This window comes from Ostrea edulis, chromosome 3, assembly GCF_947568905.1.
Source record: "Ostrea edulis chromosome 3, xbOstEdul1.1, whole genome shotgun sequence".
Taxonomy (NCBI): domain Eukaryota; kingdom Metazoa; phylum Mollusca; class Bivalvia; order Ostreida; family Ostreidae; genus Ostrea; species Ostrea edulis.
Window position 1 is genome coordinate 27,653,261 of NC_079166.1, and position 16,916 is coordinate 27,670,176.

The 16,916-nt window shown below is 34.0% G+C and overlaps 3 protein-coding genes across 6 annotated transcripts in view; 1 reads left to right on the forward strand and 2 right to left on the reverse strand.

The window, feature by feature from the left end:
- Nucleotides 1–14,187, reverse strand: part of LOC125673515 (sulfotransferase 2A8-like) — a 29,497-nt gene extending 15,310 nt beyond the window's left edge. For all 3 annotated transcript variants that reach the window (XR_007369560.2, XR_008801861.1, XM_048910126.2), the window contains exon 1: nt 13,948–14,187. Coding sequence is in view for 1 of the 3 variants with exons in the window: in XM_048910126.2 (XP_048766083.2) it covers nt 13,948–14,095 (148 nt within the window). In the remaining 2 variants the exon portion in view is untranslated. The remainder of the gene's footprint in view (nt 1–13,947) is intronic.
- On the forward strand, nt 744–3,144 carry LOC125673522 (ATP-dependent DNA helicase RecQ-like). The gene is made up of 3 exons (XM_048910138.2): nt 744–1,191; nt 1,514–1,673; nt 2,180–3,144. Exons 1-3 carry the CDS (start codon nt 897–899, stop codon nt 3,123–3,125), a joined length of 1,401 nt encoding a protein of 466 aa, XP_048766095.2. The 5' UTR covers nt 744–896; the 3' UTR covers nt 3,126–3,144.
- Nucleotides 3,689–8,009, reverse strand: LOC125673489 (uncharacterized). 2 transcript variants are annotated; one of them, XM_056160361.1, is made up of 6 exons: nt 7,843–8,009; nt 7,484–7,653; nt 6,515–6,997; nt 6,287–6,416; nt 5,642–5,772; nt 3,689–4,925 (listed from the first exon to the last, which is right to left on the reverse strand). In XM_056160361.1, exons 2-6 carry the CDS (start codon nt 7,580–7,582, stop codon nt 3,756–3,758), a joined length of 2,013 nt encoding a protein of 670 aa, XP_056016336.1. In that variant the 5' UTR covers nt 7,583–7,653; nt 7,843–8,009; the 3' UTR covers nt 3,689–3,755. The 2 variants fall into 2 exon arrangements, with proteins under 2 accessions (XP_056016336.1, XP_056016335.1); XM_056160360.1 differs by having other exon boundaries at nt 7,355–7,653; nt 7,843–8,004.
- Nucleotides 14,188–16,916: the final 2,729 nt, after the last annotated feature.

Below are 16,916 nucleotides of genomic sequence, written 5' to 3' on the forward strand. Positions count from 1 at the left end.
TACTAGACCCCTACTTTGATTTATATTTTATCCATACCTTTAGTTGTGTTTATTTTTGATAGCATCAAACGAATACATTTCGTTTACACTGCTTGTGTGGAAATTCCTGTTCTATAAATAGTGCTAAAATTAGAACGGGGAAGACGCATTTCAGAGAAAAGTATTCTCGCGTGCTTAGTGCAGATGAAGTCCAGACGAAATTGTTCTTACTAAGAAATCAAACGAATTTTTCATCCAATCAGCAGTGTTGTTACGTTATCACTTTAAAAGTTATTAAATGATATATTTTTCTTTAAAAAACGAATTCGATTACCTCATAATTTTTTTAATGAATGTTTTTCAAATTGTTTTGTTTTGCTTTGATATCAATACTTTCAAGTTCAACAGCGCCAACATTCTATCTATTTTCAGTTGAATTATGCAATGAATGAAATCAATCATTCTTGTTTTCTGTATAATTCAACGGAAAACAGTGTCGTTACTGTTAAAACGATGATATATTGAGGACGTAATTGCTGGACAAAACTGCTGTCCTCAGCACTTCTTGCTTGTCGTAAGAAGCGACTAAATGGGGTGGTCTTTCGGATGAGACCGCAAAAATCGAGGTCCCGTGTCGCATCAGTTGTGGCACTATAAAGATCCCTCCCTGCTCAATGACCGTATACGCCGAGCATAGGCCTAAATTTTGCAGCCCTTCACCAGCAGTGGTGACGTCATGTGAGTGAAACATTCTCGAGTCAATCTGACTAAAGTACAGACCTATATTATTATATATATAGGATCTGATAACTCCCCATAAGAGGTCATGTTCTGGTGAACTTTGTATTTGCATATTGCATCATAATTTGATCCAATCAGATAACGCGTTTCAAATGAAGCGCGGTGTATAAACAAAAATGGCGGATATTGAACGAGTAGTGGAAGAAGTTTTGAAAAAATTTGGCGTTAAGTGTTTAAAGGATGAACAGCGGATGATTTTGGACTGCGTGCTTGATAAAAAAGACTGTGTCGCCGTGTTACCAACAGGTTTTGGAAAATCGCTCCCATTTCAAGCGTATTTGCCAGTGAAGAGAGCTTTACTCCGTGATGATAGCTTCGGGAAAGTAATTGTTTGCTGTCCTCTGGTGTCTCTTATGCAAGACCAAGTCAGAAAATTAACTTCCATAGGATTAGTAACTGCTGCTTTTAAAGGTATGTATATATTTATTCGTTTATATTTATATAATTTAATTGAAATTGGGTCTCATGGCCGGTCTTAAATCGAAGTTCACTAAGGATCATCTAAATAATAATGGATAGTCATCATACTTATATATGCTTCTGACAAGCAGTAGACCGTTAACAATACATAAGAAATTCTTGCGTGAAATGTGTTATCCACTATATGTTGCACTGCAAATTTGATTCCAAGTTCACTGTTGAACTGGTTCATTTATAGTTATCATTTCATTCTTTAAATATTGTGTTGGAAATGTTAAGAATTTATAAACACAGTCACTCTTGAATGCTCCAGGCACAGACAAGGAGACCGATGAATTGATACAGGCAGGAAAAGTAGACATCATCTATGCATCCCCCGAGTCATTAGTTGGAGACAGCCAATGGAGATCAACAATACAAAGACTTAATGTAACTGTCATCGTAGTTGATGAATTCCACACAGTTGTCACATGGTAATGTCTTCCTATTCATGTATTTTACATTGATGAGAGTTCTTTAAAACAACCTGAGTTAATAAATCAAATGAGATATTGTATACTGTCAGTGCTATTTTTTCCATCAATATATTGATATTATTTATTTATTTTTTTTTTTTTTTTACATTTATTGACGAAGAAATTGCTCACACATCATTGACACAATATTTTGCTCCAAAGGTGTCTTAGGTCTTTATGCAAAATATGTAATCATATTCCCCAACCAACTATCAGCATTGTAAATTCCCTAAACTATAATTATCTTAACTCTCATATTTTGTTTGATTTTTATAGACATACTTGGATGTCTTGAATTTAGAATATGTAAAAATAATTTTAAACATCATTAAAAACTGTTGCTTAGTGTACTGCAACCCATTTTTTTGAAAAAGTGGAAGGAATGTTGGTAGTTAAAATTTTTAAAACATGTTTAAATGGTTTTAATTTAGATTCTTATTCATAACCTTTATTATCAAATTTAGGGGTGGTCTAGAAGCAGATAAGGAGGATAAAGTGTTCCGAAAGTGGTTTCGGCGTGTTGGAGAGATCCGATCGTACTTTCCTGAGGCATCATTATTAGCACTAAGCGCGACTTGCACAAAGACAATTAAAAAGAGGGTGATAGAAGTTTTGGGACTGAAGGACTACACGAACATTACAGTTTCCCCAAATAAAGAAAACATCAAGTACATTGTGAAGAAAGTAGACCCTAACATTGAAAGTTCTTTGTTGTGGATTTTGGACTCATTTCGAGATTTAAAAAAGGAGTTCCCACGGACAATATTTTATTGCAACTCAATAAGAGATGTTGGGCGTGTGTACAACTTCATAGTGTCTGAACTATCAGATGTTACTAACATTGAAAACATGGTTGAAATGTTTCATTCTGAAACAACAGAAGATAAAAAAAAGAAAACCCTTGAAAAATTGACTGAGGACAGTGTTTTGCGCATTATTGTTGCTACCAGTGCACTGGGAATGGGTGTAAATGTTTATGCATGTCACAATGTTATAATTTATGGACCTCCTAGGTGTTTGATAGACTTTGTCCAGGAAACAGGGCGAGTGGGAAGGGATGGGGAACAATCATGTGCCTTTTTGATGTATTATGGTCAACAACTACGGAATGTTGACCAGGACGTCAAAGACTTCCTCACTTCAACTGATTGCCGAAGATTGCAACTGCTCAAGACATTTCTTTCGGAGAGCGAGTTAAAGCTGGTACAAGGTACCAGAATACATACTTGTTGTGACATTTGTGATACAGGATGTTCCTGTAATTCATGTTCTTCGACAATTTTAGAAAAATATATGACAAATCTGTCTTTAGATGATGTACATGTAATGGAAACCTCAAGCAGTGACAGTGATACTGTATCATATGAGTATGAATCTGATGAGGATCTTGATGAGATTAAATCAACTTAAGGTTCAAATTTACACAAAACTTGTTAGTGTTTATTTTTTAAGTAAAAATTGTATTGTTTACAGTTTCATAACAATGCAACAGTTATCTAATGATCAAATACAAAACTGTTTTATCAGTCTCTAAAAGACAATGTCCTGTTTTCTTCTGCATGATACTAATTATAATTATGTGTACCAGAATGAATTGAAGCATATATAAATTACAGAGTAATGTTGGGATTTGTGAAGAAACAGTAAACAACACATTTTTTCTGGGACCCGTTTTCTTTGGGTTGATCAAGTCTGGGGCAAAAATGGTAACAATTGGCATTGTAGTTTTTAAGAAGTAGTTACAAATGTAAAATTGTTAATGGATGACGCACGACGACAAACAAAGACCAACAGCAATGAGTAATCAAAATTTGATTTTTTTTTTGTTTTTAAAAATATGGCCAACATCAAGTTGGATCTTCAAATATTGTAAGTTATCAAAGATGTTATTGATTAAATCCATGTTTATTCCATTTGAAAATTTAATTACTGTACATTGTATATGTGTGCATGTACATTGGACAAGTCTTGGCGATAATCCTCCATAATATTTAATTTGATTTTATGTCTCATGTACCAGGTAGATAAACAATCACATCATTATAGTTGTTTATTCCTTAATCGACGGAATGGAAGTAAAGGTTTATGTCTGTATATCATGTTCACCAACTGTTTATAACTGTCTGCAAATGGATTGCTTTTCTGGACTAGTTCTCTGCACTTGAGCTTGCGTCCTTTATGTTGGGAAAAACCATCGATGTCAAAAAGGTCTTGTACAATCTTCCGAACATCAGATTTATATGAAGGTATGTTGTGGAATCCTTTTCTTCTATATACATCATTAATCATGTCCAAATTTTTCACAGCTTTGATTAAAAGAGGAAATTGTTTCGAGTGCGCAATTATACTCTCCTTTGTTTGGAATCCAGAACAAGTGTTTTTTGTATCTCTGTTGACTAGTTCTACATACTCATCTAGTGCCATGTTCGAGTTCTTCCCACCTGACAAATTTATACAGCGATTTGCAATAAGTCTCTCTGTTTGAGGAGGCGGCAAGGTTCCTGATACGAGGCCTGTTAAATGGATGCTGCCGATAAGATATTTTGTTTTGTGGGTCTTGTTGTACAGCGGGGTCTCGTACTTAGCTGAGCGAATAGATCTATAGCCATCAGCCATATCCACTGCCGTATCAAGATTTCGATGTAATGCTGACAGACGGAAAAGGGCTATCAAATAATCAAAAAGTTCATCTTGCAATAGGTTTGCTTGTTTACTTTTTCGTAATGCTGGTTTGGAATGGCCATGGACTTCTTTTTCATGAAATTCTGCACTTTTGATATGACAGTAAGTTTTTTCACAGTAGTGGCAGGAAAAGCGACCATCTTTAAAGTTCCCGAACCAATAATTTTCTTCATGATCTGGATCAGACAATACTTGTCGCAACTCTTCAAACAAGTCACTGTCTCCAAAAAACCACTTGTTCACAATTCGTTCACATATGTTATTCATCCACTGTATTTTTTCCTCTCCTGTCCATTTGGAGAATTCATCAGGCAGTGGTATGCTCTCTGTTAAGTTAAAAAGTCCAAACTCTTTCAAGAAAAATGCACAACACATAGCATCAAATATAGTACGGTATAGCATTTTATATCCTCTGTAAGAGTTCTTTACTTTCCCCTTCACATTGCGTGCATTTAATATGTTCTTATAATAATACACTGTTCCTCTGTCATTTGCTGACTGGGTGCTGAATGTTTGCAACACAATTGCCTGAAAAAAAAATAATTGGTATATTTTTACCTATATTCATATGAAGTTCAACATTATTAACAAGATCATACCACATCGCTCACCTGATATCATGTGAACAAAGGAGGCCCATGGATCATATCGCTCACTTTAGTAACCTTGCATATTCGCATGTAAAATTGTGATCTATATTGTGGTCCCATCTTACCCCTGGGGATTATGATGTTAAGAAACTCGAATCTCCATTATGTCGGGAAGCTTACATGTAATGTTAACTTTTCTGGTCCATTGGTTCTTGTGAAGAATTTTGAATGACCCCACCCTATTTTTGTGATTATCTCCCCTTTGAAGGGGGCATGACCCTTCATTTGAATGAACTTGAATCCCCTTCACCCAAGGATGTTTTGTGCCAAGTTTGGTTGAAATTGGCTCAGTGGTTCTAGAGAAGATTTTTAAAACTTGTTAATGTAATTTTGCTATTATCTCCCCTTGGACAAGGATGTTGCAACTCAGTTGCAATTCAGTTGAATAAATTTGATGCTTTATGCCAAGTTTTAGTTGAAATTGGCCCAGTGGTTCTGGAGAAGTCACAAATGTGAAAGTTTACAGACAGACGATGGACAGCAAGTGAGCTAAAAAGTGAACCTCACTTTATGAAAAAGGAAATCTTAGTTGATAAATATCTGTTATATCTTTTATTTTTAAGTGCACATAAGAAACTGTTTGACTTAATTTACCTCGAGGAAGTTCATGAGCCGATGAAAATCTTCAATTTTGGAAATGAATCCTTCAAACTTATCCAATGGATTTTCATTATTGGTCATAGCTTCTTGGGCACTCTGTATTCTCTCATCAGTCAATCTGTCTCCTTTAAAGTGAAAAAAAAACACTACATGAGTTACTCTTCACTATCTTTTTCAATATTTCATTTCAAATAAAAATCACAATAATTCTAACAAATCTATATAACTGCAATCAGGGCTTGAAACTAACTTTTCATATCACCAGTTTAGCCAGACTGATACGATTTATTTTAAACAAGTCTGCAGAAAATTTTACCAGTCCACCAGGGTTTTCCAGATATAATTAAAGATATTTCGTTAATGTTATTCAAATAAAATAATGGGATTTAACTCTGTGCCTTGGACAATTTTGCAACACTAATCAGGTTTGTCTGATGTCTATAGAGGAATGCCAAAAGCAGAGTTTAAACAAGTTTTTCAAAATGACGTTTTAGAAAATTAACCAGTCCCATCGGACTTACTAAAACAAATGTCAATCAGTCTGCCAGACTTTTATCCAGTCAGTGATAAGCATATGTTAATTTTGAGCCCTGCTGTTGATGTTCCTCTTGAAATGTTCCCCTATTAATTTTTACTTGCCTCCAAAAAACACTTCCTCAACTATTTCCCCAGCATCATCAATGGGCACATACTTCTTTGATAGGTCCTTTAGTAGCCTGATCACATCTTGGGTAACCATTTCATTACAATCAAAAAGTCCCAAAGAATACTGTAAAAACAAATGAATATGCATGTATTTGAACTGGATTTGTTGGAGATAAAAACATGCCTAGAATTGTCTAGAAATTTAGTATACATGTGTCTTACTTGTTCCGTTTTCATTCCTGAGAATTCACTATACTTGTGTTTCAAGTGTTTTGGATATATATATCCAAATGCTCCATTCAGCTGCTCAATATTTGCAATCACTGCATTGGCCACTAAAAAGGTCAACTCATGCAGAAGAATGTCCTGATCAGCTACTGAGGGAATAAAATCCACAGGAGTTAATTCTAAAATATCTAGGAGTTGTGGATCAAAAGCACAATTCAGAGAATCCACCCTATCAACGACTCCAATAACCTGAAACAGGTGCAAAGACAATGTCTTGTCTTGAGAGGTACGATAAGATGGAATAATATTTCTATCCCAATTGTCTCCAATTAGCTGATATTTCTTGTTTCCTCCTCGACTCCATTCTGTTTTGTACTTAAGTAGTTCTTCGTCCAAGTATTCGTCCCATGAATTCAGCTTTCTTCGCAATGTTTCTGGGTGAACTGAAGCACCAAATTTGGCAATCCTCTCGATATCCTAAAGAAACATGTAAAATCAATTTAATTAAAGCAAATATCACATGTCAAGTAATAGAATTTATCAATCATACTAAAAATCATACAAATGTATATATATGTAAGAATGCTGAATATAAAATTTAAAATATCCAATATGCTTTAAACCTTGACAACTGTATTAGAGTATATTGGAATATTTGTCCAATCTCAACAATGCTCAAGACTTAAAAACAATATATAATTATTAAACAGATATATTTGCAATTTAATAAATATATTCAATAGCAATGTGTTAATGAATAGTTGTTTGTTTATCTGGATATCTGTCTAAATATGGTTTGTAATTATCACTTTTGAATATGGTAGACTAAAGTACCTTAAGGGTGCATCCTCCATGCATTAACACTAGTCCTGACAAGTACTGTACTAAAGACATTTCTTGAGATCTGGCATGCAGAATCTGGGACAAAGTGTACATTACAAGTTGAAATGGTTTGTTATTCACTTGGATTGGAATGTCATTGACCATTGCTGATACTATCTTCAGGATATTAGGGGCACGTATTTGTAGTTCTGTGTACAGTTTGTCCCAAGTGAATTCCATAACATTTTGAATTGATTTGTCTTGAAGCACACTTCCAGAATTTCTCTTGCACAAGGTTTTGCATTCATCACCTGCAAAACATGACAAAAATTGCAAGGCATGCTATTTGAAAAATACAAAATTTAATCAATAAAATCTATTAACATACATTTATACACAGAAGCTTACAAATCTGCTAATGACTGCTACCATATTTTTCATACATGTCTTTCTTAAATAAGATTTAAAAACAGTTGATCACTAGACTTTCAAGTCCATACCTAAAATTGCTACAGAACCCTCAATTAGTTCTTCTGGATGACTTGTCTTTAAAAAGTCCCTCAATCCACTGCCTATGTCTTTTCCCCTAAAAACAATTTTGCAGACCTTCTTCTCCTTTTCATCGGTGATGAACCTACTTTTGCGACCACTTGGATAGTAAATACTAATCTGCAAGTAATTTAAGTACATGTACATTAAATAACACCTTTTCATTCTAAGCCTAAGACCATGACAATAATAACTAAGGTATGCAAACACACTACAGAGAATCTGTTAGTTGGATATAATTTTCATCAAACCTTTGTTTTTCATCTCAGAACATTGGATAGGAGATAAAAACTTCTATATCTTTATTTTGATATAAATTTTGTTAAATATAATGATTTTCTAATTTGTGTACCTTTTATCATAGTTGAGATTTATAGAAAATCCAAAATCTGAATTGAAGCATAATCTGAAAGAACAACATGCACATGCATAATTAGCAAATACAAAAGGTCAACTTATTTTCAAATTCATTCACAGCTACATCAACTACAAACAAGAGGCCCACAGGCCTTATAGGTCATGTGAGTACTAGTAAAAAAGTATCACTACTCCCAAGGGCCATGAAATCTAGAGGAAACAAATTCCTGTTTTGACTAAATTCTAATGTTCAGCAACAGTATAAAACAAGATGTGTTCTTACAACTTAAGCGCCCTTAAAAGTGCATACACTGATGAAATAATAGGTGTATTAACATTAAAGCATTAAAAGATATGACTGATTTGGACCCATCCTAGAGTCAAAACCCAGGCTTGTGAAATTCACCGTACATCCTTTTCTGCTATTCCTAAGTATGCATTTAGATTTTATACAGTACCAGCAAAATTACACATAAACAATATATACAAAGTTTAGTCCCACCCTGGAGTCAGAACCCCTAGCCTGGGTATCATGAAATTTACAATTTTGGTAAAGGCCTTCTCGCTCTACATAATTATGCATTTAGTTTTTCTTAAACATTTGCGGATCTAAAGAAGAGTTTTGAAAATTTGTCAATTTTGGGCAGTTTTTGCCCCACCCCTAAGGCCCCAGGGGTGCAGGAATCCTGAAATTTACAATTTATGTCCCCTTTGTTCCAAAGATGCTTCACACCAAATTTGAAAAGAATTAGTATAGTAGTTATCAAGAAGTTAAATATGTTCAATTGTTATCAAACAACAATGGACAACAACCAATTGCAATATGAGTTTACTCAGGTGTCCTAAAATATATAGATCTGTACTTTAGTCAGATTGGGTTGTTCACTACAACATGAAAAAGCTTAACAAATCTGCTCAAACTGATTTAATTATGAAAGATGTGATGATACGTAATGAGTACATATGTCAAAAAGCCAAAAATATGCAATTGGGATTTTAAAAAAACATGATTTTCAAAAATTTATATCAGTAAATATGAACTGAAGACTGGTGGATTTGAACTTGTGATCTGTGGGTCACTCACCGGTAACTTTATCCACTGAGCTACGATGATAGACAAACAAACTGATTGATACAAATAATTTTTTAAAAAACATAAATCACCATCTTGTGATGTAGTTTCATAAAAGTATAAGTCTTGATGTAATGAGCAACCCTTACAAGAGGCCTATGGGTCTTTGATCTCCTAAAAGTCTTCTTGTAGCCCAACCCTTCTAACAAACTTGCATCTACACTATGCCAGGAAGCTTTCCTGTAAGATTTGACTTTTCTCACCCAGTGGTTCTTGAGAACATTTTTAGATCAATCCATTCTTTCTTTCTTTTTTTGCATTTCCTTCATTACCTCCCCTTTGAAGAGAACATTCCTGTGAACAAACTTGAATCCCCTTTACCCAAGAATTGATTTGTGCCAATTTTGAATGAAATTGGCTTCATGGTTCTGGAGAAGAAGTCAAACATGTGAAAAGTTTTTGGACAGACAGATGTGATCAGAATAGCCCACTTAAGCTTTCAGCTAAGGTGAGCTAAACTGAATCATGATTAATGAAATACTATGTTAGTGACTAAGTATAACATGAACATCTAGTAATGAACTGATCAGTAAAAACTTTTGCTACACTTTCAATTTACAAGTTAACCACAATCGACCCATCTAAAGGTGTGGGTTGAATGTCGCTTTGGTCTCTATTAGTCTCAAAATCTAAAGATCGCTTAGATCCTTTTTTATTTGTTGATGCAACCTCTAGAAAGATAAAATCCAGTATTTGTATACAGGAATTTTTGCATTTTCTTTTCATTCTGATAAGGATGTTTTATTGAAATCTATATATGTTAGATTCAAATCATCCAATGAAAATAATGTGTTATTACAGGTAATGTTATAGACTACTTACAATCCATTTTCATGAAATTAATCATCTTTTGTCCATTTATTATACAACTGTTGACATTATACATCTACAGTATAGTGCTATAAATGAGTCAAGTTCTATATTTCATTGAAAACAATCACTTTTCTACATATTTCTCATAAAATCATCTAAGGTCAATTTTTACACCATTAAAAATACAAATATCTGCAGTTTCTGGTCTCAATGTCTTGATTTTGTTTTCCTGAACAGTCAAACACATTATATGACTGTAGGAACACCACACTCAATGATTTCATTCCATTCTGACAAAGGATACTATTTAAGGAAATGGAGTGCTCTAAGCTGATATTAAAGTTTCAGTTGTCATATTTCTGCAATTGTTGGTAAAACTTTAAAAAACATGAAAAGAATTTATATCTAAATGTTATGTATTATATGCTTTAGATTTCATAATAATTAGACCAAAAATGGATTCAGAAATATTTTTCAAATGAAATAATCATTGTATGGCATTATGCTGTATTGTGACATAACCTTTTGTTTCCATAACTGTGTTTAAAATCAAGTACAATGCTGTTTAGTAGGACAACATTTCAAACTATGACTCTGTAATTCCTTTTCTGGTCACATTCTGATTGAGGTTCTCAAGATGCTTTGTAGGATAACGCAGGTGCTGTGTATAAAAATGTGCGAGTTGTTGAACTGCATTGAGATTCAGATAGCTTTCAAAGACACATGTAACACACTGCCATGTTGTCACATATTTCCTATATGTCCCATATGTTTCCTGCAATTACTTAAATTTCTTACTGGCCTAATATAGTACCTTTAAAATGCTTCGTATATAGTTAATGTTGATAAATAAGCATTGATACACAATGTAAAACAAACCCATAGGTATATCCCTAAAAAAGTCAAGTACAACAGTTAGTATATATAATGAAAGCATGCACTTTCAGTCTTGAAACTTTTCATGTCACAGAAGTTAATTGTTTTCAAACAGAACGACTGCCAGGTGGACACACTGTAAGGTGTTTTTTTTTTTGCATTTCATGACACACCTTGATTATTGAAAGCTCTATTTAAATCAATCATTCATTCTATCAATTATGATTCACATATTTTTATACATACCAACTTGTTTCTCCTGTGGTGCAATAGGGATACATGCAGTATATACTGGCATAGACAGCTGTCAATTAAAAATGATTTAAGATAATTTTTGAATATCTAATTATATATTTAATGATCTAATTATATATTTAATGGTATGTTGACACATACAGACATTTGACAGTCACCCTAAGACTGGGGTGTATTGAATTCCTAAATTTTCCTTTGATCCACTAATTAATACACCTGATAGTAATTAGCATATCTAAGGATATAATTTTAATTGTATTGTCTTGGATTGTGCCCGAGAGTGTGATGACAGTAACACTTCTTTCAAGTGGTATCTGTGTTTAAGACCAAGCCTAGAGATTTTTGTTTTCAATTTGTAAATGTTTACCATGTTTACATATAAATGTTAATATTACACCAATATGCTTAGATAACTTACCCCTGCTTTCGATGAATCCGTTCTTGTATTCGTCAGATCTTTAAAGGGCGTCAGTTGTACAAGCTTCACAACAGATACGTCGAAAGATTTCTTCTTCGTAGAGGGCACATGTGTATCCGGGCTCCGAAGCATTCTTTTCGTTATTGATGTTCTTCGGGGAGACGGCAGTTGTAACATTTTTGTTTTCAAAGTTCGCACTGCCATTTCACGAAAACGTTCTTTAACAACTGCATTTTTGGCTTCAATTTTTAAAACAGATTCAACCTGTCGATAACATTTTTTGCAAACCCCTCCAAGGCCTTTTTCATCCAAATCTGTCAACACACCCGTCAGTTTCCTGATATTCCCCCACCTTTCTTCATTTAAACGCAGTTTAATTTCGCTAAACTTTTGGATTTTTTCACTACCGTCACTTGCTTTCTCAATTTGTTTAAAACAAAACCCACAGAGGATACACGCATCCGACAAAAGACATGTTTTCCTCGGCGTGGCACTTATCGACGCCATTTTTAATTGTGTTATTTGCTTATCGGAACTCATCGGGTATCATCTCATACGTATGAAAATGGAATGACTTCCGAAATACCAGACAAGCAAAAGGAAGTTATGATTTCATTGGCCAATGCAAAATTCACCAGAACATGATCTCTTATGGGGAGTTATCAGATCCTATATATATAATAATATAGGTCTGTACTTTAGTCAGATTGTTCTCGAGTGGGACGTCAAACAATATAAAATCAATCTGTTCATTGAAAAGCAATTTTCACACAGTAGTAAATACATTGTCAATGTACATCCGTCAAATTTTCAGATGGGGTTTTCGAGTGAGAAAAAAGGTCTGTAAACCCGCGACCTACTTTAACAAAGTAATAGCTAGATGACTGATCACAAGATTTATGAAGGGGTCCTGTGAAAGTATACAGTTTGGTAGAATTTGTTAGTCTGCATCTCATTCATTTTGTTTACACACTTTCTGATATGGTCAGAATATGAAATACTCTGGTCAGGTCGATAGTGATTTAAGTTTAGATCATCCAAAATCATGCAAGAATGTGTCAAAATATTATCTGAATATCATTATGAATTTCCCTATATTTTTTCATAAACTTATCTTCCTCAACGGTTGTTTGAAATATCAAAAATTGAAACACTCAAGAAATTATTTTTCATTTTACATTATCTTCTCGGAGTATTTTCTTCTGAAATCAAAAAGAACGGTCCTATAATGATGGTGGGGATAGGGAGACAACCAATGATAGCACAGTCTCTCCTGGCCTTCTACACAAGGGAAACACATCTTTAGTTTTTTGTTCTTGAATTTTTCGATCATGTCAGTAAGAATGTTCTTTAATTCATCGTAAGGAATAGTGGTACAAAGTGTTGGAAGCTCCTATATTTTGATGGTGTTAATTTTGGAAAGGTGTTCGGAATTTAAAATTTACTGAAAGGTCGTTTGAAGCTTCCAGAGACCACCTTTTATTTATACGACTTCTAAATTATATTGTGGCGCAATATATCTGAGGATTCTCTTTCAGATATTTTGGTACTTTCGTTAGGAGTAAAGATATGGTTAAACATTTACCAGATCCTGAGATTTACACTCATGTCTGTAAAATGACAATGATCTGAAGGATAGCGATACCCCTACTAAATGAAACAACTGTAATTAATCCCATCTGCTATTCTATGCCATTGCACACACACCTTTGTGTACGGTCGTGTGTTCTATAATTCACACACGGAATCATGTAAATAGGTCTTTGTCAGTGTTGTTTGTCTAAATTTAAAAGACTCCGTCAAGGGGTGTGCGGTATCTTATAATACTGTTCAGATTTAAGCACGCTTATTTGTTGTGTCTGCAGTCCTTTTCTGACGGATACCAAAAGTTAGACATGTGAGATTGTCCCAAGAATTTCGCTATAATAATCTTTGTACTCTTTCCTGCCCAAAAGACGAGATACATTTTCCATATAAAAGTTTTAAGATTTAGGGAAATGCTTAACATGAAAATGACTTTTTTTTTCAGACTAAAACCTTGTTCCAGATTTAACGTCGTAGTGTTATTTCCTACTGATGACCTAGAAAATGGCGTCGGTATCATTGCACATGTGTTACAATTTACAGTAACATTAAACAATAACACAACATATCCGCTTACCATGAATATGTTTTATCCCGATTGGTATAAAACTTAAGGTTTACCTGATTTTGGAACGGAGCTAATGATGACATCGTCTTTTCTCATGGATAAATTTTCAATATCTGTCAATCGCCCCCGGGCATCAGTCAAGAGGGGCAAAAAGCCGGGGAGAACCAGTCCGTCCAAACGTAACTTTTCCTTTGTCGCCATTGTGTGCAAGCTTGTGGTTAGGACAATACTTCACAGATATAGAATATCATGTCATCTGATAAATAGAGTGTTTCGCGCATTGGTGCGTGTACATAATTATGTAACAGAAATCCCCTTTTCTAATCATGTGTCATATGCCTTATTCGCACACGTGGCGACGGTAAATAGTACATTCATTTAATTTTCGTTTAAAACAGGGGTATTTAATATTTACACATTTATTTGTCTCAAGTAAACTAGTTGTAGTAAAAATAATGTTAGAACATTGAGTTGTAATTTAAGGTAAAATGAAGATTGCATGATTTATATAAAAAAAAAACATCCTAGTAATAACACGGCATTCATGTTCATTACTGCAAACGTGTAAATGTTTTATCTCGTGTTGGTAAACACATACATAAATTGTTGCTAATGTTTCCCTTGTGTAGAAGGCCAGGAGAGACTGTGCTATCATTGGTTGTCTCCCTACCCCCACCATCACTATAAGACCGTTCTTTTTGATTTCAGAAGAAAATACTTCGAGAAGATAATGTAAAATGAGAAATAATTTCTTGACTGTTTCAATTTTTGATATTTCAAACAACCGTTGAGGAAGATAAGTCTATGAAAAATTATAGAGAAATTCATAATGATATTCAGATAATATTTTGACACATTCTTGCATGATTTTGGATTATCTAAACTTAAATTACTATCGACATGACCAGCGTATTTCATATTCTGACCATATCAGAAAGTGTGTAAACAAAATGACTAACAAATTCTAGCAAACTGTATACTTTCACAGGACCCCTTCATAAATATCAACTGTCCACTAATGGACATATTTTGTTCACAATGCATTATATTAGATTTACACCCATTACAAAATTGATTTATCTATAGAAAACTAGCTCCTGGGTATATTTTGTTCCGTAAGTCACTTCAATTCTTATCTAATTGTTAAAAAATTTGTTTCCTTGCTTTCTAACGCTCCCGATACAGCTTTAGAAAAATACATTTGACGTAATACGTACAATTTTTTTTGGTTGCCAAAGAGGTTAACAGAATTTCAACTGATATGCCATGTTTCATTGTTTACGAATACCCATTATACCAGGGGTTCGTGTTTGCCCAACTCTCTATTCTGTATTGCTTATAGGAGTTATGCGATTGATGACTGTTCGTTATCTTCACCTTTCACTGTAATCTTCGTGCTGTGTGGAAATAGTAACACATTCAAATCTACCAAGAACTACTCAGCCACAAAATAAAGGTCACACGAAGATGCTAATTTCTCCAAGTACCACAGTAAATCGAGAATGAAAACAAGTGATTTCATATTTTTTTCGAGAAACGCAGATAGGGAGAGATAGTGAAAGAGAGTAGTCGCTCTATCCGTTAAATTGAAGTTACGAGACTCGAGCTTGGAAAATTTACACTTTAATGAGTGAAGTATTTGAAAATCACATAATTACTTTTTTCTCAAGTGATCGTGATCAGAATAGGAAATTGAGAACTTCGGATGTTCAAACCCAAAGGTGTATACCCAACGTAGAGTAAAAAAACCGAATGTCTCAATGAAATAATGAAGATAAGGACAGTGATTAATCTCGCAAATCGTATACAAAATTAAGACTAGGACATACACGAACACCTGGATACACCACAGGTTTCATCAGGTGACAAGGTGGAGTAAGTATCCACTGTTAAGCAGTCGCAACTGCATCAAGATTTTTATCAGTAGCCTGCCTCGATTACAAAGATTATTATACGCAGAACACGCCCTAACGTATCCAATCCTTTGAGAGACATAAAGGTCATTTGCAGGTGATAATTGAATATTGCTGCATAAATATAGCAAGATGACGATGGCTAAACTGAAGTCACCACGTTTGCCATAGAACGGATTTGTTAGTTTACCGTCAACAACGATGTTAAAAATATGGAACATAAAATATCGGAATTTCTGTGGTGTTTTATTTCTAGTTCACTGTGATATATCTAATCGAGATTTGAATGAATATGAATGGTGTGAATAAATAAAACATCGTCAATGTCTTGAAACGTCGAGCTGAATGCCCATTGTTAGGCAAAACGAAACATAATTAATAATGAAAAATATGTATTTCTAACACCATACTCTCAGAAAAGTACTGCTGCAAGAATAAGTTTGCGTTATTTCAATTCATTAATTATATTATGAAAAACAAATCACCAGATTCCGACTAGATTTTAAGATATATATTTGTGATAACACGAGTCCCGTAATATACAACTTTTAGTGAATTATTGTACAGTTTAAAAAGCAAAACCCAGAAAAATAGCAATAATTTTTTTTTTACATATTGAATTGTATGCACAGCTTGGAATCTTTCATCCTTTCATTAAACACACGATTAAAGTTCTCATTTTGAGCGACGGTAAAGTGTGACTTCCAATCATCCACCATTCCTAATAAGAAAATAAAAAAATTAAATTATAATGATGAAATAAATAGATATCAGTGCCTCCTAGGTACCTGATCTCACTTCTGGTATATTCAGGAGTACGTGATTAGCCAATGCTCTATTTTGCATTGCTTATAGGAGTTATGAGATTGATCACTGTTAGTTACCTTCATGTTTCATTCAAAAAGCGTTTCTTAGATGATGATTTTAGAATAAAAACAATAATAATGTGCGAAATCAAAATATTTTCTTTAGCGCGTTACACATCGTTGTAACTGACATATTCAACATAGTTTGAAACATTCATTTTCTTCATACAGGAAAATATAGGACCCGTTTCATTTATGCCCCCTTCGCCCTCGTTGTCACTGGGCGAATATAAGAGGGGGCGA